At 28.8% G+C, this 23,556-nt stretch overlaps 2 protein-coding genes across 5 annotated transcripts in view; one reads left to right on the top strand and one right to left on the bottom strand.

The window, feature by feature from the left end:
- Positions 1 to 20,308, top strand: part of b6 (pentraxin-related protein b6) — a 147,453-nt gene extending 127,145 nt beyond the window's left edge. The window contains exons 2-6 of the mRNA XM_075355238.1: positions 1,413 to 1,629; positions 6,825 to 6,930; positions 12,574 to 12,791; positions 15,720 to 16,027; positions 19,212 to 20,308. Of these exons, the coding sequence (XP_075211353.1) occupies positions 1,414 to 1,629; positions 6,825 to 6,930; positions 12,574 to 12,791; positions 15,720 to 16,027; positions 19,212 to 20,127 (1,764 nt within the window). The 5' untranslated portion in view covers position 1,413 and the 3' untranslated portion in view covers positions 20,128 to 20,308. The remainder of the gene's footprint in view (positions 1 to 1,412; positions 1,630 to 6,824; positions 6,931 to 12,573; positions 12,792 to 15,719; positions 16,028 to 19,211) is intronic.
- Positions 1 to 23,556, bottom strand: part of LOC142318776 (coiled-coil domain-containing protein AGAP005037) — a 1,329,051-nt gene that overhangs the window by 437,755 nt on the left and 867,740 nt on the right. The gene's annotated exons all lie outside the window — the stretch shown is intronic.

Consider the following 23,556-nt stretch of genomic DNA (forward strand, 5'->3'; position numbering starts at 1 on the left):
CACACACACACACACACACACACACAGAGAGAGAGAGAGAGAGAGAGAGAGAGAGAGAGAGAGAGAGAGAGAGAGAGAGAGAGAGAGAGAGAGAGAGAGAGAGAGAGAGAGAGAGAGAGAGAGAGAGAGAGAGAGAGAGAGAGAGAGAGAGAGAGAGAGAGAGAGAGAGAGAGAGAGAGAGAGAGAGAGAGAGAGAGAGAGAGAGAGAGAGAGAGAGAGAGAGAGAGAGAGAGAGAGAGAGAGAGAGAGAGAGAGAGAGAGAGAGAGAGAGAGAGAGAGAGAGAGAGAGAGAGAAATTTTATATGTAGTTGTGCTTCGTTAATAGCAAATACTATAAACGAGTTTGTCGCATCAATGAGACACAACTGATGACCAACATTTACATCTAAAGCATAGAGTCTATTGTTAAATTATGGCGATCCTTAAATGCCTTTTCAACCCCTAAACATGGAAAAGTAAAATTTAGAAAACACTCCTATCTCAAAACACATTTTCCTTATGAGACCACCAAAAGTCCTTCATGAGGGGCAACTCAAAACTTTTACATAAAAAAGGTAAGGTCGTGTTCATATAAAAAAACAGATGGTTTTGAAGAGAGAGCATGGGTTAAATTTTCTTTAAATTATTTTTTCACCGTTGAGTTGTTATTTAAGACTACTGTAGACCACTTTTGAAACCAGTTGCGGTTTTTTGTTGTTCCTAATCTTGCGCGGATTTGAAATAAATTAAATTATGTGAACTACAATTCGATTAAAATTTTGAGATAAGGCTATCTGCCTGGCCCTTGAATTATGACGAAACTTAAATGTCATAAATGCTCCGTATACAGAAATCATTGTCAAATTTCTCAAATCAGTCTCTCCAGTTCGGAGACGTCAAAAAAAAAAGTCCAGTCGGAAATTTTTCAGTGCTTAAATCGTTTTTTTTTTGGTAGAAGTGTCGAAACATCAAAACCGGCATTAAAAATTTGATCTGAGTAGTATATTTCCTTTATATAGTATACTGCATAGGTAACTATAAAATATTACTGGACGACCGGGAAAGTAAAAATAAAACAATTATTTTTATAACAAATCAAAAAAAAAAAAAACATTTTTTTTTATAGACACTATGATATAAGCTTGAAATTTGAAATAGAATTTGTAATCGGCATACTTAATGTAAATATTTTAAGGAATGAAAAACAACATGCTTGATCAGAATTTTAAGCTAGGATCTCCCAGATGAAAAGCTGAGATGTCCTTTATTACGGAAAGGATAATTTTTTTCTTAAATTTTCACTGCGAAAATCATTTAAAATAAAGTAAACGAAAAATAGTGTACGCCTAAATTTATTTATTACATTATTATGATTGCATAAAGCCTAACTAATTTAATAATTATTAACTCTTAATTTTTTCTTTTCCTTATAGCATGTTCCTGGAGGCGGTGACGTTGGCCAGCCTTCTGGGTGCAGTAATGCCGGTACAGACCGGATGGAGACCGATCAGTCGACCGCTACAACCTCAAGTGCAAATAGCTCCGGCGTTACAACATCAAACGATATCTTATCAATCGCATATACCGGAACCGTCGCAAGACGGTTGTACATTATACAAAGCACTATTCGATCAAGAATCACCTTCACAGGTCGGTAAAATGGATTTCAGTTACAAATTTTCCAAACGATTAACTAAGACTAAGTAAGTAAATTAGTGCATGAAATTCTACAATTTATAGTAAAATTAGTTTTCCGTGAAATCCGACAACTATTTCAACCGTACGATTTGATATACGTAAGATATTACAAAACGTTGCATAAATAATTATGTAATCCGTAATTTGACAAATTTTCTACAATAAGAATCATGATGAACTTAAAATTGGATTATAGATATTTACCAAACAATATGAAACAAATATTGTTTTTTTATGAAAAAACCAATATGAAAAAAGTAGAAAAATAAATGTTATATTTTTTCTAAACTTTATTAAACGCGCGTGCGTGTGTGTTTTATAAAATAAATAAACATTTTTGATGTTGGCAGTTACTTGTAAGGTAAATTGATTTCTTATTATCTGGAAGATTCTGGATTAAAACCCTGGTCAGGGAATATATTTTTTACTTGTTAGAAATTTCAGTAACGCAATCCTCTCTAAAATAAATCGGTAACATAAAGGACATTTAGCAGAAAAAAGTAGCTCCAAATAAATGGTGGATACATCAGAAAAACTGGAAAAAATGGGAAAGAAAAATAAGAATGAAAAAAGGTAATTCTGTGACAAGATCTTAAACTTTCTTTCTTTTTCCTGTTTAGCCTCCGATAATTTCCTTTCAGAGGATGAATGAGCGAGTGTAAATGAAGTGTAGTCTTGTACAGTTCTGTAATCTTGTACGGTTGACCGCTCCTACCCACCGGGTTAGTCTAGTGGTGAACGCGTCTTCCCAAATCAGTTGATTTGGAAGTCGAGAGTTCCAGCGTTCAAGTCCTAGTAAAGTTACATATTTTTACATGGATTTGAATACTAGATCGTGCATACCGGTGTTCTTTGGTGGTTCAGTTTCAATTAACCACACATCTCAGGAATGGTCAAACTGAGACTGTACAAGTATACACATCATTTACACTCATACATATCATCCTCATTTATTCTCTGAAGTATTATCTGAACGGTAATTACCGAGGGCTAAACAAGAAAACGAAAGAAAGTACGACCATTCCTGAGATGTGTGGTTAATTGAAACCCAACCACCAAAGAAATATCACCGGTATCCACGATCTAGTATTCATATCCGTGTAAAAATAACTGATTTTACTAGGACTTGAACGCTGGAACTCTCGATTTCCAAATCAGCCGATTTGTGAAGACGCGTTTACCACTAGACCAACCGGGCGGCTTCACGATCTTAAACTACAAATTATAACAGTTTCGTTATTTCGGCTATCATCATTGAACATAAATATCATTTCATTTGTTGGTACCCATAAACGAGGGTATACCTCATTAGTGGAGTATGTGAGGAAAGTAATGGCGATGCGGCAACGATCGACGATAGGGTACGGATAGTCCCCCCAGCTAGAGGAGCGGGGATCCCTTCAGGATCGTGCTTCTTCGTTAAGGATGGGTGAACTCCGCGCAGGGTAGGGCAGTCCATAATTCTGATATTGTTAACTTGTGAGGTTTGTAAACGGGGCATGCGACGAGAGTAGGGGTGGAGAGATAGGACGGGTAAATAAGAATCATACCGACTGATTTTTTAGAAAATTAAAAATCCTAACTTATTCTTTTGTTTATGAATGTGCAATTTTTGGAAAAAAAGAAATATTCAGTTATTCTTAAAAAATAATATACTCCTCTATTAGATCAAACAACAGAATTCTTGTCATGTAATTAAATGATTGGGCTTACAAAAAAGCGCTTATGCTTCCGCTGCCATTTTTATTTAATAACTCTACCATTAAAAAAATATATCTTCCCATCAATTTATCATTTAAAATACAATTCAAAGATTTTTACAGCAACAATTTTCCTCTGTCGATAATTTTCAAATAAAACTAATTGAAAACTTAAAACAAACTCAAATTTTCTGCTTTCCATTCAACAAGTATACAGTAAAACCTCTCCAATACGAAATCTGACGGGACCGAGTAAGAATTCCGTTTTGACGAGGTTTCCGTCTTGCAGAGTTTTTAAAAATCGAGCTAATTTATCATGAGGTCCTGTGCTATGAATTTAAACAAATGTAAAATGAAGTTAGACAAGGATAAACGTTTGAAATAATCCGGAAATTAAACTGCATACAGAGAATATTAACCACTAATTTTCAGGAATTGTTCAGTTACACTAAAAGAGGGAGTTTTTTATTTTTACAAGTTAGTAATTTTTCATTTAAAAATTACGTTTAATTAGAAGAAATATACTTAGCTTAAAACACAACATGATTTAACACTAATTCTAAAATAAAATCATTTTCTAAAATAATCAAGTACAGTGTTATGAAACATAAATGACTACCAAAAACAGAACAGCTACCTCAAAAAATGACAATATCCCATCCGGCATTTCTAGGAAACAGTTCCACGTTTCCTTCTTTACTGAATCAAATATATTATAGTAAATTGTTATGCCAAATCCAATAACGTGTAAGAGACATTCATCCCTGTGACCGATAGCACTGCCTTCAATATATTCATAATATTATCAACATCATTAATCTTAAGAAGATAGAAATTATTACCACTTCTTGTATATCAGATGGTATGTATACGAGATGCTACCCAAAAGTTCGGGGAATTTTACTATAAAAATAAAATAGATTACCATAACTTATAATTTCCACTGTCTCCTTCAAAGTAATCCCTTGGGCATTGATCCCAGCGTTTTTCCCATGATTCCATGGATCCCTGGAAGTCTACAGGTGTAAGTGTTCGAAGCACGTACTGCGTTTCTTCCTGAATCTCCTCAATTGTGTTAAAACGACGGCCTTTCAATTGAAATTTTATTTTCGGAAAGAGAAAAAAGTCGCACGAAGCAAGGTCAGGCGAATAGGGTGGGTGGGGAATCATTACCGTCTTTTTGGAAGCCAAGAAATTCCGAACGGCTAGCGATGTGTGCGCGGGCGCGTTGTCATGGTGCAGAACCCAGCCGTTGTTTCCCACAGATCTGAACGTTTGCACCTAATGCTTTCACGTGACCGCTTCAAAACTTCGCAATAGAACATCCCATTGACAGTTTGACCAAGAGGAACAAATTCCTTATGGATGTCGAAAAAAACAATCATCATGACTTCACGTTGCTGCGAACTTGGCGTGCTTTTTTTGGCCGCGGTGAACTTGGCGACTTCCACTGCGACGACTGCTGCTTAGTTTCAGGGTCATACCCATACACACATGTCTCACCACCGGTTATGATGTTGGAGATGAAGTAAGGGTCATCTCTTGCTGAATTTTTCAATTCACTACAGACAGCTACGCGATTTTGTTTCTGGTCGCTGTTCAACAGTCTCGGTACAAATTTTACAGCAATGCGTCTATGTTCAAATTGTCCGACAAGATCCGTTGCACGAACCATATGGCATTTTTACGATTGCACAAACATCATGGATTGTTTGTCTACGATCTGCAACAATAGCCTCTCGCATTTTCGCGATGTTTTCCGGTGTTGCGCTTGTTGATGGTCTTCCAGAACGCTCATCGTCATCGACTGTCGTTTGTCTATCTTTGAATCGTTTGTAGCGCAAAAAAGTTTTACTTTACTCATAGATTGTCACCAAATGCTTCCACAAGCATGCGATGGGTTTCTGCACCAGTTTTTTAAACATGAAGCAAAATTTGATGCAGGTTCTTTGCTCTTTAAAATCTGCCATTTAGAACTTCGCCGAAGCAGTAAAACACAACGTTACACAACCGCAAGAAAGTCAACAATGCAGCCTCTCACCGTCACAGCTGTTGTAACACTGATTCACACAGAGTACTGTTAGCCACATCTAGCGGCAGCAGGTGGTATCAGCAATGGTTCGCGCGCGAAATTCAAATTCCCCGAACTTTTAGGTAGCACCTCGTGTACATAAATAAATAAATATAAATATATATATATATATATATATATATACACACACACACACATACATTTACATAAGAAATACTCTCTCTTTTTTCTGTTTAGCCTCTGGAACCACTGTAAGGTATTACTTCAGAGGATGATATGTATGAATGTAAATGAAATGTAGTCTTGTACAGTCTAATGTCGATTATTCCACAGATGTGTGATTAATTAAAGCCCAACCACCAAAGAACACTGGTATCCAAACTCTACCATTCAAATTTATGTAAAAGAACTAACTGCCTTTACAAGTACTCGAACCTTAGAATTTTCTCGACTTCAAAAATCAGATGATTTTGCGATGATGAATTTAACCACAGTATATAAGAAATACTAGATAATACAAAACAACAAACCCGTCTAGTAATTTTTATCGTTAAGAAATGTTTACTTATAAATTAACTAAGGATATTCAAGAACAGTTTGATAACATTGTAACATAATTTAAGAATTAAATGGGCATCTTAATTTGTAAATATTCATCAACAGCATTTCCATAAGAATATAAACACAAAAACAAAACTCTATTAACTGTGTTATTCCTGAATGTGTATATGCTATCTGTCCACCTACGAATGAGTTTGTCTATATGAACATTTAAATAAAATGTAAAAAAATTTCTTACATTTAAAAGGCAACAGAAATGAAGAAACGTTTTGTATAAGTTTTGTAAAAAAATGTTAAAATAACCACTTGATCATCATTCATTTAAAACATGTAGTATTAAATCTACAACTAAAAATTAATTAGTAAATAACTAATTTTGTTTGTTATGAAAATGAACTCTAAATTTATATAACCTTTGAATGTAAATAAAAAAAATTTAAGGTATTTGAAGTTGAGGAAAGAAACATATTTCTATGATTTTTGATCGACTGGATAAATAAAATTTGATAGTACAATTTCAAAATATTTTATATAATTCTGTATCAACTTGAGTTTCATGTGTATTTATCTGTATCATATACTATATTCAGTCTAATAAAAAAATGCGGCTTAATTTTTATTAAAAATTATTCACATAAAAGAGAGAAAATATTTTAAACAGGTATATCATTCTTTCATTTTTTAAACGACCAAATATATAGTTTTAAGTTGATAAATTACACAGTTAAGCACGGTAACTCAGATCGCTGTTTAATGTTCAAGTAACTAGCATCGATTACATTATGTACATGATCGATAAATAAAATAATGTGATCGTTAATTATAAAGAAATTAACAATTTTTTTTTATTACAGTATGTTCAATACAAGGCACCGATCCCTGACATGAAGGAATTTACTCTGTGTATGTGGCATAAGTTTTACAACCATTCAAGAGACCAGCCGCTATTTGCTTATTCATGTAAGTTGTAATCTATATCGTTTTTTTAAATTTTAAGCTTAATAAATTAAGATCTACATACAATAATGATCAAGAAAGTAAAAGTCCAGCGACTAGAAGTTTATAAGGTAAAAATAAATACCAGTATTAGTATAGCCACAGTTTGAATTCGAGTGGGGGTACTGTGAACGACTGCAAACTGCTTTCAACTTAGCAGCTACACATCAAGTAACTCTCAGTTCACTTCAATCTGTCTGCTATTAGAATAAAACTTTTAGCAACAATGCTGTAAAAAAACCACTGAGTAGGCTCTTTTTTGCTAAGTCTATAAAAAACAATTAACAATTTACTTTGATGCAAGTTTTGTTTTTTACAACAATTCAAATTTATTTAAATAAATTCCTTAAACACAGCTAATTATTAGCGAATATTCAAATCTATTCACATATTATTAACTCTACAAGGGCTAATGATTTGCTGTGTACCTGATCTCAATATTCATACATATGAATAACAAATAGACTGATACAAAGACAACATATAGACCAATAAAAGTTTACACGACTACAATAGCAATTTAATCTACAATTTCACTGTTTTATTAAATCATTATTAATTAAAAATGTAAATTTATCCTTGTGTTTATATTTATGAATGCGCAATATTTACTAAACAAAAATAGTAATTTATCTTAAAAAAAAGACATACAAAACTCTATCAAACACACAACAAAATTATTTCTGTGTAACAACCCAGTACTTTTAGCCTACAAGAAAGGGCCTTAAGATGCTTCTACTGACATTTTTAATAACTTATAAAACCATTTGAAAAATTTTTCAACAATTTATTTAAAGTAAAAGATTTTCTTATACAGAAACAATGTCGCTTTCTTTTATATATAACATATATATATTGAATATACTATAGAATTTCTATTATAGAAACAATATCGATTTTAATTTATTAAATAAATAATTTCTTTTAATAGAAACAATATGAATTTTGAAATATACTTATTAAAAGATTTAAAACACCTGAATTTTCTGCAAATTCATTTAACAAGCAAGTAAATATTTTCTCGAATAATTTTCAATAATCCTTTCTGAATTGTGATTTAATCTGTAGTTATTTCATATATTTAGTATTTTCATTAAAACTATTTCATGTATGCACATTTTTTATAATTATATATTTGTCATTGCTCTAATCAAGGTTTTACTATGGTTTTCCTTGATCAATCCAGGCAAATCCTGGAACAGTTTATTTTTTAATCCACGGGTTAGCATACCTACCCGTTCGTACAGTCGTGCAAATTAATGTGAACAAGAGTATATTTTCAAAAATATTCAAATTTATTACGTATAAAGCAGGTATAACATTTATTACAGGGCGTTTTAGTATTTAATATATTCTCCTTGCTCTTTAATAAACATTTCAATTCTATTAGGCATTAAATCTATAAGTTTTTAACTCCACGTCTCAGCACTCCTGTGCTTTTGTATTTTTTGGTCCAAAGAAGCCTTTTCTTCTTCATGGCGTCTGTAAGAGGTTGTTTTTTTTATAGGCTTTTGTGCCTTTAACCGCTTTCCAGAAGTCTTCTTCATGCAGTAGAATTGTGAATTTGCACACCGGCTTATTTTAACTCCTTTTGTAACTCAAAACTATCTTTCTGAGGACTTATTCTAATAAAATAGCATCATCCTCCACAGCAACAGTTTCACTGGAGTGAAATTGTACCCGTCTCAAGACTTTGTCCAATTATCTTACTAACTACACATAGATTAACTTTATACTCTGCTGCTATCTGTCTTTGAGTCATACGAGTACGTTCACCGAATGTTATTATCATCTTGCTTCTTTTCTGAGGAGTTAAAACCATACTGTTACTTTTCTAAATTTATTAACGAAATCAAAATATCACTTACACTAGAAAAAACCAAAATAAAATAGGTAAGCAATACACATAACCTCTCAAAACAAACAAGATATTTTCAGATAATACTTGAAATGGAAGGAAACTGCTGTAATACATCTGGAATCAGTGATACAACATAACTAACTAAAAATTACATCTTGTTCACATTAATTTCCACAAGATTACATATGTTTTATTATGAATCGATCAAAAACATATATGTTTCATTTAGAGGTTATGATAAATAAAAATTTATCTCAAGAAAGATCAAAATCATGAAAGTTCAATATAAATATTCCTTTTCTGTTAAACAAAATTTACTGTTTTTAAGATGGAAAACTTTCAGAAAAAAATATTTAATATTACTATACATTTGATATTAAAAATTATAAAAGTCAATTAGAAGACATTCATCTCCTATCTTTATTCATCAGTAAATTTTCTCCATCATTGTTGATATCGAAAGGCTGAATAGAATAGAATGCATTATTATTAAATAAACAAAAAGTAAAAAAATTAATGAGTAATTAAAATATATATTCGTGTAAAGTCAGAACATCTTATAAACCTTTAACAAATTAATTTTTAAGACTCACCATACTTCTAAATAGTAATAAAATCATACTACAAATTTCATTAAAGAATTAATAAATGAATGAAATTAATTTTTAAGATTCAGCCGTACTTCAAAAGAGTAATAAAATCATACTACAAATTTCTTTAAAGAATTATTAAATGAATGAAAGTATCATTTTATCATTATATAGTTTTTATGACTAAGAAGATTTAAGATAAAGGGATTTATTATAATTTTATCCCTAAATTAATTTATAGCTATAAATTTTACAAGGCACAATTTGTTACCTTAATTTAATACTTGTGCAAACTAAACCTATTTTAAATTAAAAAAACTTTTCTTCAAAAAAAAAATTGAAAATAAAAAAGAGAAGATAATTTGGCTGACCTTACTTTGAAGACAGTAATTAAAATTCACAAAATTACTATTTCAAAAAAAATACTATTCTTTATGAATAGATCCTATAAGTAATTTTATTAAACTTTTTTTTATACATAAAAATCCAAACTGTTTTCTAGTATTCTGAGAAAAAACCATAAGCATTACAATATACAACAATTAATTCAACTCCAATAAATCCTGTAAAAGTTATGAAAAAACTATGAACATTTTTTTTGAAATTCAGATAAATTATCAAAAGTTACACAAAAATGTAATGAATAATTTGTAACACATTTTACTTTATGCGCAACATTACAACAGTACATTATACAATTCTGTCAGAAATAATTATAATTCAAAAGAATCATAATAATTAAATAAGAATTCATTAATAGTGGAACAATGTCATTCGATTATAAAGCTAACTATTTACTTATAATGGAAACCGAACTAACAACTTTCTGCAGAACTCATAGCATTAATTAGTTACAGACTGTTTTAATTAGTGCAAGCTAATATTTTACATTACACAACCAATAAATTGCATTTTTTTTAAAAAGTTGTTAACCTAAATAATAAATAATTCATTAAAGTTTTACATCCATTCTAATTTCGCTAAAGCGCATCAGAGTGGTAGAGATGCTTAGTGTACCATTTCTGTTCAAGAAATGTCGATAATTCAAAGTTTATATTTTAATGCTAAAAGCATTATATTTCAACATCAATATTGTCACCAATTTGTAGTCATGTTTTAATTTAAAACATACCTTACCTCGGTAGAGTGATACACGGGTGTAGAAAGTTACAGGTCCTCTGATTACAAAAATAAGGAGCACAGTCGCCTATGGGTTCCAAATAAAAAAACCAGTACTAAAGACTTTTACAATATTATACAAATCAATCGATTTTATTACCCTAATAAATTAATCCTTCAAGTATTGAAAATAAATATAATGTCAAACTGCAGATGTCTTATGAGAAATCATATTTATTTAAAAAATTGAATTTCTTGGTAAAATCGAAAAACTGAAATTGACATTTCACTATTCTCTTTATTAAAATGTTTTTATTTATTATTTAAATGTTATCTTTCTTTTCTTTTTTCATTAATAATAAATGTGCCATAATCAAATTACCCATATATTACTGTCTTTATCACATGTTGTTAACTAATGTCCACAAGAAGGTAATCATGATTAAGTATGAATAAACACATTTACATTCCCTTCTATGTTTATGTTCAATATCGATTGATATTCCTTAGAGAAATTAAACAAATTCATCCATTTATTTGTTTATCAATCTAAGGTGTTACAACCCTACTTTGTATTTACACTCAAATAATGAAATTCGTTATAAGGTGAAAAAACAATTCTTTTTTTAATTCAATGTCATCATCCCAATAAAGATTGGAACCTCCTGCTAAGTAAGAACTCCTCTCGATGGCACTTTTACTGTGCAGATTAAGTTATTCTTTTAAGGTCTGTAATACCACAGATTTAATGTTCATATGTAATAAAAAGGCTACGATTACCCAGTACATATTCTTAAAAAACTAAATATATATCATTATTAATAATAATGTAACTTTTGTTAATATATATATATTTATATATTATTTTTTTATACTCTAAAAGGGAAAGTACACTGATTGAGGTTTTTGATGATATAATGTTTTATGACCACCTCTAACATAAAAAAAAATTGCGTTAAAAAATTCTGGAAGGATGAATGTACATATAAAAGTACATTGGCAAGTAATATCTCTGGATTGGAAGAATCAGTTTAGATGAAATTTGGCATAATGGTCTCTTTGTATTATGGACATTGATTTAATTAGATTTTTTTGTCAAAATGAATCAAGGAAGTGGATAGATACAGACAAACCTTTGATTCCCCTATGTCAAAATTCTAATTAAAGAATAAATAAATATTTTTGTATAATTTAATCCACCTTAGGTCCCTAATACACATTCTGGTAGTTTTTGGTCTCTTATTTAAACCTTCCTTCCATAAAATGGTGGGAATAAAATACCATTTTTTTAAAATAATTTTTGGAATCAGAACCACATATACTAATTAGATGATTCCATCGAATTAGTGTGTCACTTTGGTTATATATTTGGGCTATTTCACTTAGGAGTAGGAGATAGTAAGCTCATTTTTTTTCATCAATTAATATTTTGCTTGATATCTTCAGACTGGATAAGACGATTTTTATGAAATTTTAAACAGTGAGAATTTTGAATACGAGTCAGTGATGCCAATTAATTTAGGTTACAATTGGTAACAGGATAGGGATATGATCATTATGGATCCTGTACATTAAAATTTATTAAACGAGTATAATAACTTTTTTTTACAAAATTCTTTACACGAAAACTTACTTTAATGTTCCACTAGATTTTCTACTGGATAAAATATTCCATGAAAAATATTTTGCCATTTATTTAATTTCAAAAGCTGACACAAGTACACCAAAAAGTAGAAAATATTTTACATCATAACAGTCTTCGATGGTGAATCTATTCTTGTCAGTTATGAACATACACACACACACACACACACACACACACACACACACACAGAGTACAACATTAAACAATGAAATTAGTTCAAAGAAAGATGGGAGATGCATGTATGTCATATAATATTTGGATACATAAATAAAAAAAATAATGAATAATGAATCCATAACACTAAAAACACTATAATTAAATAAATTATAATTTTGCGATAATACTAATAAATAATAATGGAAACTAATATTACATAATTCTTTGTTTTACAGCAAGTCATGACCGAACAAGAGATGTCTACTCCTGGGTATCAAATGATGTAAGATCAAGTTATTACATGTTAGCTGTGATGGGTCAAACAATGTACAGGTTAAATTATCCAGTACGATTGCACAAATGGTACCATTCATGTCAATCATGGAACGGTAGAACTGGAGAATGGCAAATATGGATAAACTCAGAAAGAATCGGGCGAGGATTCCATAATTTGGTAAGTTATAATTTTCAAAAATAAATAAAATTTAGCTACAATTGATTAAAAACACATGAATCATTAAAAAAGAGAAAGCATAGAAACTGTATAAAAAAAATTCAGTAATAACTAGTAGATTATTTTCACATAACAAACTGAAATGTAGCAACACTCTTTGGGGCCCAGGAGCAGAATTTTTGTTTCTTTTAATGAGAGCTGATATTATAAACAGGAAAACTTTTCACAAAGCATCAAATAACTAGATATGATCTTAACTATATATTTTAAAACCAAATTACTTATTATATATTAGTATTACTAATCATATTAAGAATTTTTATTAAAAAAACCGAAAAAATATACCTCAGGTCAACACTCACCACATAAGGTTTTCTTACCCGTGAATCTGTTTTGTATCATAAAATGAAGCTGACAGAATATAAGATATCCGTATAGAACAGATAAAAAAAAATTAGGAATGGGGAAAAAGAGATAATAATAACTATGGCCTAATAAACGAATAAATTAAACATGTTAACTTTAACAACAACATACTGAACCAAATTATCATATCTATTCATTCAGAAAAAATTAATATTATCTTTACATCTTTGAACGTTTATTTTTAAATATTCTAAACGAATTTCAATATTGCTATTCATGACACTTAACAAGCATTGAAAATGTTTCTGTAATTTTACGGGATATGCATAATTAATTTAACACTTTTTTTTTAAAGAAACTTTTGGTGAAACCATGTGTTTCATAAAAATGTGACATTAATTTAATTCCTACTGAAATGCATAAAACCTAACCAGCCAAAATATAAGAAATAAAAAAATAATAATTTTACTATTATTCATTAGGCCTGAAGTAAAGGATTCAAGTTCAGCTGATTTTTCAGGACTTATCTGCTCAAGAATCTAAATCAAATTCGTTGATCATGAATTTTCACAGTGCAATACTAATTAAACCAACATTTTCTAATCTTACGAATTAATCAGATACAATTTTTTTGTTTATTTAAAAAGTCTTTATTTAATTTTTTCTTAGGTATTGTATGATAAAACTGTGAGAAACTAATTTTTTAATTGAGCAAGGTGAAATGATCTTATTTTAAATCAATCATTTAGCACTTTAACTGTTCATTTGTTTTTGTTTTTTTTGAAGTAATTAAAGTAAAATATATTTTACAATTTTCATGAAATTTTACTAATAAAATCCTTGTTAGGAGGAATAATAATGTAAATATTTTCATAAAATTTTTACAAGTACATCTATTGGGAAGAACACCAGTGTTAATCTTCAATCACTGATCAAGCCTGCTTGATGTACAACTCTGTAAATGTAACAAATTTATAGTGTATATTTTGTAGTTAAAAAAAACATATAGATAAACAAGGGATGTAATGAAAGAACTTCCTTAACAATCATCTGTCAGTACTTTCTGGTGTTCCTGGAAACAACGGATAAGATATTGCTAATACGTAAAAATTATTTTTGGCATGACTAAATTATCCACAATCAATTCTCAAGTATTTCATACTTTAATTTTCATTTTATTAATAGGTTTAAACATGAATTAAGTTCAGTCTCTTACAGAAATAAATGTACTTCAGATAATTAGTAAAAAAGTTCCAATGAATATAACGACTTTTGATTTTTAAATTATAACCCGTTACGTAAATGTCAATTGGTCACATTTTTATAACCATAACAAAGCAATGAACTCATTTTAAGTTGTAAATCCATAATATAATTAATAAACAAAATGTTATGTAATAATATACATTCATATTGTTATATTAAATTAAAGATGTACTACTCAAGTTCTTTTCTCAACAATTTTCTTACTGACTGCATCATGATGAATTAAAGTTATCACACAATATGCGATAATATAAAAAAAACCGAGTTTCACTAGTTGAAAAGACTTCTCAATATTGAAATCTGGGAGATAATGCTTAATTATTATAGCTTCAAGATAAAAATGCATTCCTGAAATAATCATTGGAACCTGGAAAACACAATTCTAAAATTTGAAAGTAATTAAATAAAATTTTGGTTTTGTTGATTTTCATAATTTGTCACGAAAAAAAATTATAATTTGAATCGAGTACATAATTTTTGTAATAAAAAAATTAAGTTTGTCTGGTGTTCCTGATTATCCAAGATGTAAATTCAGGAATAATTTTCTTCTTAAATTAAAATAAGCAATACATTACAAAGAAAAAATTGAAGAATGTAATTTTTTATTAATTTTATATATGAAATTGGTTTAGTGATAAAATTGCCAACTCAAATCTGCTGTTTAACAGCTGATTTTCAAACTCAAAAGTTCTAGGGTTCAAATCCTAGAAAAGGTATATTACTTTTATAAGAATTTGAATACTAGACAGCAGACACCAGTGTACTTTGGTGAGACTCTGGGATTCCCACATCTTACGAATGGTCAACCTGAATCTAAATAAGACTACACCTCATTTACATCATACATCAACCTCATCTCATTGGGCCACTGAATTTGCTTATTGTTCACCAATATTAATCAAGTATTTAAGGAACTATTCACATTACCCAATAAATTAATTATGGATGAATAATTCAGAATATTGCAATATAGTTGAAGATTGCAATTTGCAAATATTAGGAAGAGAAAAAAAAAAGTATATTTAAAAGAAAAGAATATATCATTTTTTTCTGTCAATAGCAACACTTTTCATCAATTTAAAAAAATAAAAGCCTATAAAAAAAGACTTAAAAATGTGTGAAAATATAAATATAGATAATTTCAAACAATTCTACAATTTCTCAACCACTGTTTATTATTTTTTTTAATAAGCAGAAGTACAATAATACAAAAATCATCACTCTAATTTACTGTATTTACTAATATCATTATTTTAATTACGATTTTACAACTTTTAACTTGTTAATTAATTTCAGCTGGTCGGTAAAACAATAAAAGGTGGTGGAGTAGCAACAACTGGTCAAGAAATGCCTAAAAATATTATATCAGGCTATCAAGATCTTTATAAACCAACAGGAGGTTTGCTTGGTGAAGTAACATTATTACAACTATATAAAGCAGCATTAACTGCAGGAAAAGCTTATACAAATCATAAACATCATCATGCACATCATTTTCATCATGATGATAAGTTAGGTGAAGATGATCTACGTATCATCGGTATAGAACCGTCAGCCGCACTACCAGAAAATCCTCAACCAACACAGGAATACCCATTCCTCAGGTACTGTAGTTGACAATCAAAAGTTCCTCTACTATAAAAATATTGTACAATTATTGCGATACACTGTAATTGTTTAGCTAATGACCCATACAGAATTGCTAGTTACTGTGGTAACAAAAATAAATTAAATATTCTAGGTTAGACTATAACTGTAATTTATTTAAATTGAAAACATGTTAATTAAGTTTTGAATCTGCACACCATATATCTTCTTTTTGATAAAAGATTTGATACATTGTTTATAGTTAGATATATTAACATTTAAATCACTAATAAAACCAATACATTTTAATTCTCTGGTGATTAGTTAAAGACTAAATAAAGAACTATATGTTCATTAATAATCTTTTAAAAGAGTAATAAGTTATAGGGTTATAACTCTTTACAAAGTAAAGAAATGTTTATGTGATTACTTGACTTCATGTCTGAACAAGTATCAATATTAATTTTAGTAACTGTTCTTAGCAATTTTCCTTTAAGAAAACTGCCATTTCATAAAAAAAATTCTAAATTAGATATAATAATGAATCTATAAAATTTAACCAATTTGCAAATGTTTAATTTAAAAACTTAAAGCGACATACATATACAAAAGTATAGAATGCTACAAAAATTAAATACGTATAAACTTCACATTGCAGTCGAACTTTAGCAACTTATAACTTTATCTATTGATGGACTTAAAAAAATTAAAAATTTAATAGGCAATAAGAAACTCATAGTGATAATATGAATTTTCAAAAACTTGATATTGGGATTCACTGGAAATACCTTCATGGTATAACATTATTGACACCTACCTTACTTATTAAACTTCAAAGTTTTATCTAATTTTTAAAATTAATTTCATATGAAAACAATAAACTTATTTTAATAAACGATCTTCAAATTTATCTTCAGCATTCTCATTAATATTTTTAAGATAACTGTATATTTAATTTAGTAACAGAACTCTAAAATTTAACATAAAATCTAAAATATAACAGTTCCGAACTGTTAGCAAGTCATGGATACAACTCAAAACAAAAATTTTTCATCATAGCAGCATTAAAATAATAATAATAATGGTTGATTTAACTTCCTGTCTGTTGCTAATGTGAAAATAAATAATTTTTTGATGTTTTATCTCTAAGTATTTTTTTTAAAGAAAAGAACATGTTCTAATTTAAATTAGCTTCTAATTTAAAGAAAACAATTCAACGATAATTTGCATTAAAATGCTATCATCAACTTATAAACAGTTACACAGATATTTATTTTATATTAGTAGGACTATAATTTAAAACGTTAACAGAATAAGAAAAATTCTTAGAACAATATATTTTTAATTCAACAGTTAAACATTAAGTAACATGATCGTTTTCCTTATCATTACTTTTATATATTTTTGTACCTCCATAGAATGGCTGAACTGAATGAAACATCAGTGAGAAATTTGTTAAATTACATTTTCTTTTATACAGAAAAAGAAAATATTGAATAACATGCTCTATGCGATGTAATAATTAAACGACTTAAGTAGGGCATTTTTAACAAATATTAAGTTTACAATAATACTTTTAACTGTCAATTTAACTCTTATTATTCAATACTGCACAAAATTAAGTCTAGTAATATGATGATAATGATAATAATAATTATTATTATTCCCTCCATTTTGGAAGGAAAAGAAGAATGCCAAGTGAAAGAAATATGAATCATGAATGCTTAACATCTTCCATTGGGAAATTCTCGACTTATAATGTAATAATAATAATAATAATAATAATAATAATAATAATAATAATAATAATAATAGTAATAATAAAGAAATGCTGAACCAATGAAGATTACACAAGATAAAATAGTTGCTTAAGACTAAATGACAACATTAATAAACACATACCAGTATAGATTAGGCCACAATAATTAACCAGTTAAAGATTCCGGGGAATTAAAACAAATGAAAACTTAACACAAATGCATAAATTTTCATAAAAGCCAAGTTTTGTAGGATTATACTTTATCCTATAAAACATTTGTAGGATACTTCCACACAAAATATCCAAACAGTGAATACATCATACTTTTTAAAAAATTGTGAACTTATACTTCTTCAAAAATCCCTTCTTTAAACAACCAATTAAAAAAACTATACTTAAAGATAAAAAAAATGAAACTTTGCCACTTCTTCCTTGAATCTTTATATTTTGAAATCAATTAACTGAAAAAGCATTATTTTTTTATTTTTTAGGGCAGTTTTTAAAATTAGTTTTTATCTTTTCATTTTTTCTCATTTTTATTTTGGATTATTTAAAATATAAATAGGCCTAGAAAAATTGCTTCTTCTATAGAAATAATGGAAAATTATATTGTTTAATGAAAAATTACAAGCTACAAGCTAGTTTTATTGCTTGTTTTACTCACTTATCAAGATTTGTCTGATAACTATCATTTTTTACTACCTTAGGCTAATTTTAATATATCTTCTAAGAATAGAGTTCATTAACTAATGGATTAAGCTAACATTAATATTTCTATTATAAAAAAAAATATAAGTAACTTCATTTTTACAAATGTTGATATTTATACCAACGACATTGTTTTTTAGATTTATATGTTTCAAAAATCTAATATAAAATATATTTTATTTTAAAGTGATAGTTATAAAAACTACCTAATCTATGTTTGAACTTCTCACGAAACTTAATATAAATAATAGCTACCTTAAACACTTCACTAACCCTGCTATTAAACTTCTTTAGAAATAGCTTTAATAAAGCTTCTTCTAAAGAATCTCAATTTAAAAATGAAAGCTACCTTACACTCAGGTAAAAATTTATAAATTTTACTAAAAGTGTACCATAGTTAGTTTAGGAAAAACATTGTTCAAACCAGTTTTACAAATAAAATCTCTGAATAATAAATAAATAATGAACTTATATAATAATAATAAATTGATCTCTTATAACCTGAAAGTTCTACATCTGGACATCTCAGGGTGTTATAACTCATAAAATTTAAAGCTGTAAAGCAAGTTAAAATACTAAAAGCCAAATGGTCTGTAAACCATGCTACTTTCACAATTTAGAGGTTAATAACTATAACAGATGAATTTAAAAAAAAAGAAATAATAATATGACAGATTCAAGCACAATGATATTGCCAATATAGATTTTAATGACTGATTTGTTTATTATTACAGGCACGGCCAACTTATACCAACACTACCGATTCATGAATTATCAGCACAAAGAGGGCAACAACAGAATTCATTAAATCCACAACTGAACGTACTTGGAACATCAATAATAGGCCAAGGACAAGAAAACGGATACAGCTTACAACAAATGAGAATATATAAAAGAGATCAAGCACAAAGCATCGCTAGTCCTTCAACTAAAACTGTAGTACGTAGACGTATCAGGCCAAAAAGACCAAAGTCTTTACCTCCTTTAGATACAGATGAAGAATATGAGGATACAGAAATGGAAGGAAAAACACCATTTAAAAGAGATGTAGAAAAAACTGATGAAGATATTAAAGATGGAGATAAAGAATCTGAATCAAAAGCTGTATTATTAGATTCTACAGAAAAACGAGATAAAAGAAGTAATGAAGAGAATAATAAAAATATTAAGGATGAAAATAAGGAATATGATTCAAAAGATGAATTATTAGATTCTACAGAAAAACGAGAGAAAAGAAGTAACAAAGAAAATGATTCCAAAACAGAAAACAAAAATGAAGACGTCAAAGCAAAAAATAAACGAGAAGCTGAACAAGGTGAAAAAGTACAAAAGAAAAGAACTGCTCTTCTTGGAGATGTGCCATTTGGCGTAATACAAGGTGCTGATTTATCAGGTCTATTTGCAGGTGACGGTTATATACTCGGACAAGGCGGTTTAAAATTCAGCGATGATAATAACCATCATTCCGGCGAAGAACAAGTACAAATGGAACCGGCAGAATGGGAAGTAAGAAGTATTATGGCTGTTTGTAGCGGATGCAGTGAGGATCCATTCCGAAAAGCTACACTCATTTCATGGAGAGAAACATCTAAAAAATTATTTTCCGGGGTACTGTATATTCCTGCTGTTCCCGAGTGCCAAAGCTTTTAATGATGTGCCAACAAATCTCTCTTAATGAATGAAAATAACTTAAAAATAATTAAAATATTTGAAAAAAAAACAAGCCGTGAAGTATCATAATCTTTGGTGAATGATAATTTTCAGTCGGATTAACTGTTATAACATACATTTTTTGTGTAAGTGACAAGGATTTTTAAATATTAAGAACAAAATTGTAATTATCACACACATGATTTCTTCAAAGTATAAATTTACTGTATTATTGTAATATTTTTTTCCTTTGATAATGGTATTGTTACTAATATTATTATCAAAAATCAAACAATCAAACATTCTAAATAAGAGAAAAAAAGGCAGGTCATCACAAATTTACTTTTTTATTTTATGTGATTAGCTTAATTTAAAAAATTACAGAAAGAAAATATTAAATAACAGAATTTATTAAAAGAATGTATGTAACATTGGTAGTACAAATAAAACATTGCTTACATGAACTATACATACGCATCTAGAGATAAACTATTTTTCATCTAACACATTATAATTAGATTACACTATTTCTTTAATATTTATTTATTTTTTCGTTCTCTTAGTTTTATGAATCTTTTCCATACCTCTGATTAATTAAAACAAATATATTGTTTAATAAGTCCAATATCTACATTACTAAATATATTTAAAAAGACAATTAGTCAATTATCCACAAACATACTGTGTTCACTAAATAAATTATTTGGATAAAATTATAAAAAAACTACTTGGATAAAAACCATGAAGAACTACAAAAAGTCAAACAAAAACTGTCTTGGTGCCTTAAAATAATAGGATTTATATTTTTCAGATAAATCATTCCTTATGGAAGTCACAATGATTGTGAACTCTATCAAGACTTATCAGTCATTGAAATTTAAAGTAAAATTCCAGACTAATACTAGTAGTTAATAAAGTAATTTAAAAATACTAACAGCTTACACATTCTTGAATTTTTAAACAAGATTAATTTTTTAGAAAAATAAACATCATACTTATTTAAAATTTAAATTCAATGAAAATAAATTTAATTAAATCTGTTAATTAAATAGTAATGGTGAATGATTAAATAGTAAATTACCTAATTATCTAGGTATTCTTCTGTATCAAATGTTGTGAAGACAAATTTTTTATGATAGTAATATAAGTAATGTGAAATAAAATAAATTTTTACATATTTTAATCTATGAATAAGTATTATACAGGCCTAATTAAAAATAAAATAGAATGGGATATTTAATTTATGTTTTACAAAAATGAATTTATATTGGTGATTCAACTCTTTAAAAAGATTTCTTAAAGTTTATGAATCAACAATAAAAATTTACAATGACCAACAGATATTGTAACAATATTTTTTTGGTCAGATTATACATGTAATATTTATGAATATTATAGTAATAATATTTATGAATTGCTAAATTCAGTATTATATTCTTTGGATATATGTATAATCTCTTGGTATGAGTTGTAAATAATTAAAGCCATGTAAAACAAAATTAATTAAAAGCTGTATTTGCTTTAGTATTTATAAGAAACATTTTTATAAATAAATTTAATATATAATTTTATAATAAAACATTTAAAAAATACTTTATGAACTTTTATTTAATCGATTATTAACATAACCTATAACCTATAAATCTAAAAAAGGCCAAGTCTGTGATGATTTTTTGATTAAAAAATAGACATACAAGACAACAAACAGATATAATTAATAAATGAAACAGCATAAGCAGAAATACTGGGCGATTCAAAAAGGACTTGACAACTTTAAAAGCATATAAAAATTCATTTAGATAACTTACAGATTCAGTTGAAGTCTCATTTCATAGCAAAACACATCAAGTTTTGACTCCTAATTCATTAGTAAATTTGGCCACCAGTGTTGTAAAAATAAATAGATTTACTGGCTAGCTCACTGTGTGTTTTGGCTTCACAATTTGCAGTCACTAATTACAGCTCAAAATAATTTTCATAGAGAGTACGGTAGGGAGCTTCCTAGTAACCATACAATTTACTCTTGGCACCAAACCTTTGTTGAGACAAGTTGCCCTGTTAAATTTACAAAATCATCAGGACACCCTCGCATCCCTGAAGCTGCAGTGGAACTCAGAGAAAGCTTTGCATGTAGTCTAGAGAGATCAACTCAACATGTGTCACGTGAGACTAGCATTATCGGAACAATTGCATCTGAAGACATACAAACTAACCATGGTTTAACACATTATAGATGATGACAAAGTTGCTCGGCTACAGTTTTGTGTGGAAATGATAACTAGAACTGCAAACAATGATACATTTTTAGAAGATGTAATTTTTAGTGATGAATAAAAAATTTGACATCAGCGGCAAGGTGAACACCCATAACTGCTGAATATGGTGTAGCTTTGCACGTATTCCAAAGAAATCAACTCAATGTGCGTAACATGAATTGAGATTCCACAGATTACTGTTTGGCGCATATTACATAAACGATTGCACGAGAAGCCGTACAACATCTCCGTAGTTCAACACATTACAGGTGACGACAAAGTCGCTCAGCTGAAGTTTTGCGTGAAAATGATGATTAAAAATGCAGATAACTAACAATTTTAGACAATTTAATTTTTAGTGATGAGTCAATATTTCACATCAGTGGCAAGGTGAAAACCCGTAACTGCCAAATATAGATTAGCAAAACTCATGAAACTCTTCAGCACATTCATGACAGCCCTATGGTCAATATTTTTTGTATTCTAAGCAAACAAAGACTATATGGCCCATTCTTCTTCCAGGAGGCAACAATAAATGTACTGTTTATCTGGACATGCTTCAAAATCTTCTAATTCCTCAGTTCCGATGGTCAAGATGGATGCCATTACTATCAGCAAGACAGAGCACCACCTCACTACTGCCTAGAAGTAAAGAAATTTTTTTGATATTAAATTCCCAGATGGATTTCTTGTGAAGATCCAATTGCATGGCCACCTTGCATCCTAGATTTGGACCTAACTAGATATTTTCTTTTTGGGTTTCATTACAAAGATTATGTACCACCTTTATCTGCTGATCATGTTGAGCTACTTCAAATTAACAACCGACTAAGTAACATTAAACTTGCTGGCTACAATTTGAAATGAAATCGAATTCAGGTGGGATGTATGTTGTATTACAAATGGTAGCCATATCAAACCAAAGTGAATGTTGGATGACAAACTTGATGTATTTTTCTACGAAATGAGACCTCAAGCGAATCTCAATAAATATGTTATCTCAATAAATTTTTATATGATTTTAAAGTTGTGAAGTGGTACAAATAAAGGGTCTCATGGGTTATACCACCACCACTATAAATATATAAAATAAAATAAAAATATATAAATTTTGCATATGAGGTTGATAAAAGACCTGATTATATTAATCTAACCAAACTTAACCTACGCTTGC

Source organism: Lycorma delicatula, chromosome 2, assembly GCF_047948215.1.
Source record: "Lycorma delicatula isolate Av1 chromosome 2, ASM4794821v1, whole genome shotgun sequence".
Classification (NCBI taxonomy): domain Eukaryota; kingdom Metazoa; phylum Arthropoda; class Insecta; order Hemiptera; family Fulgoridae; genus Lycorma; species Lycorma delicatula.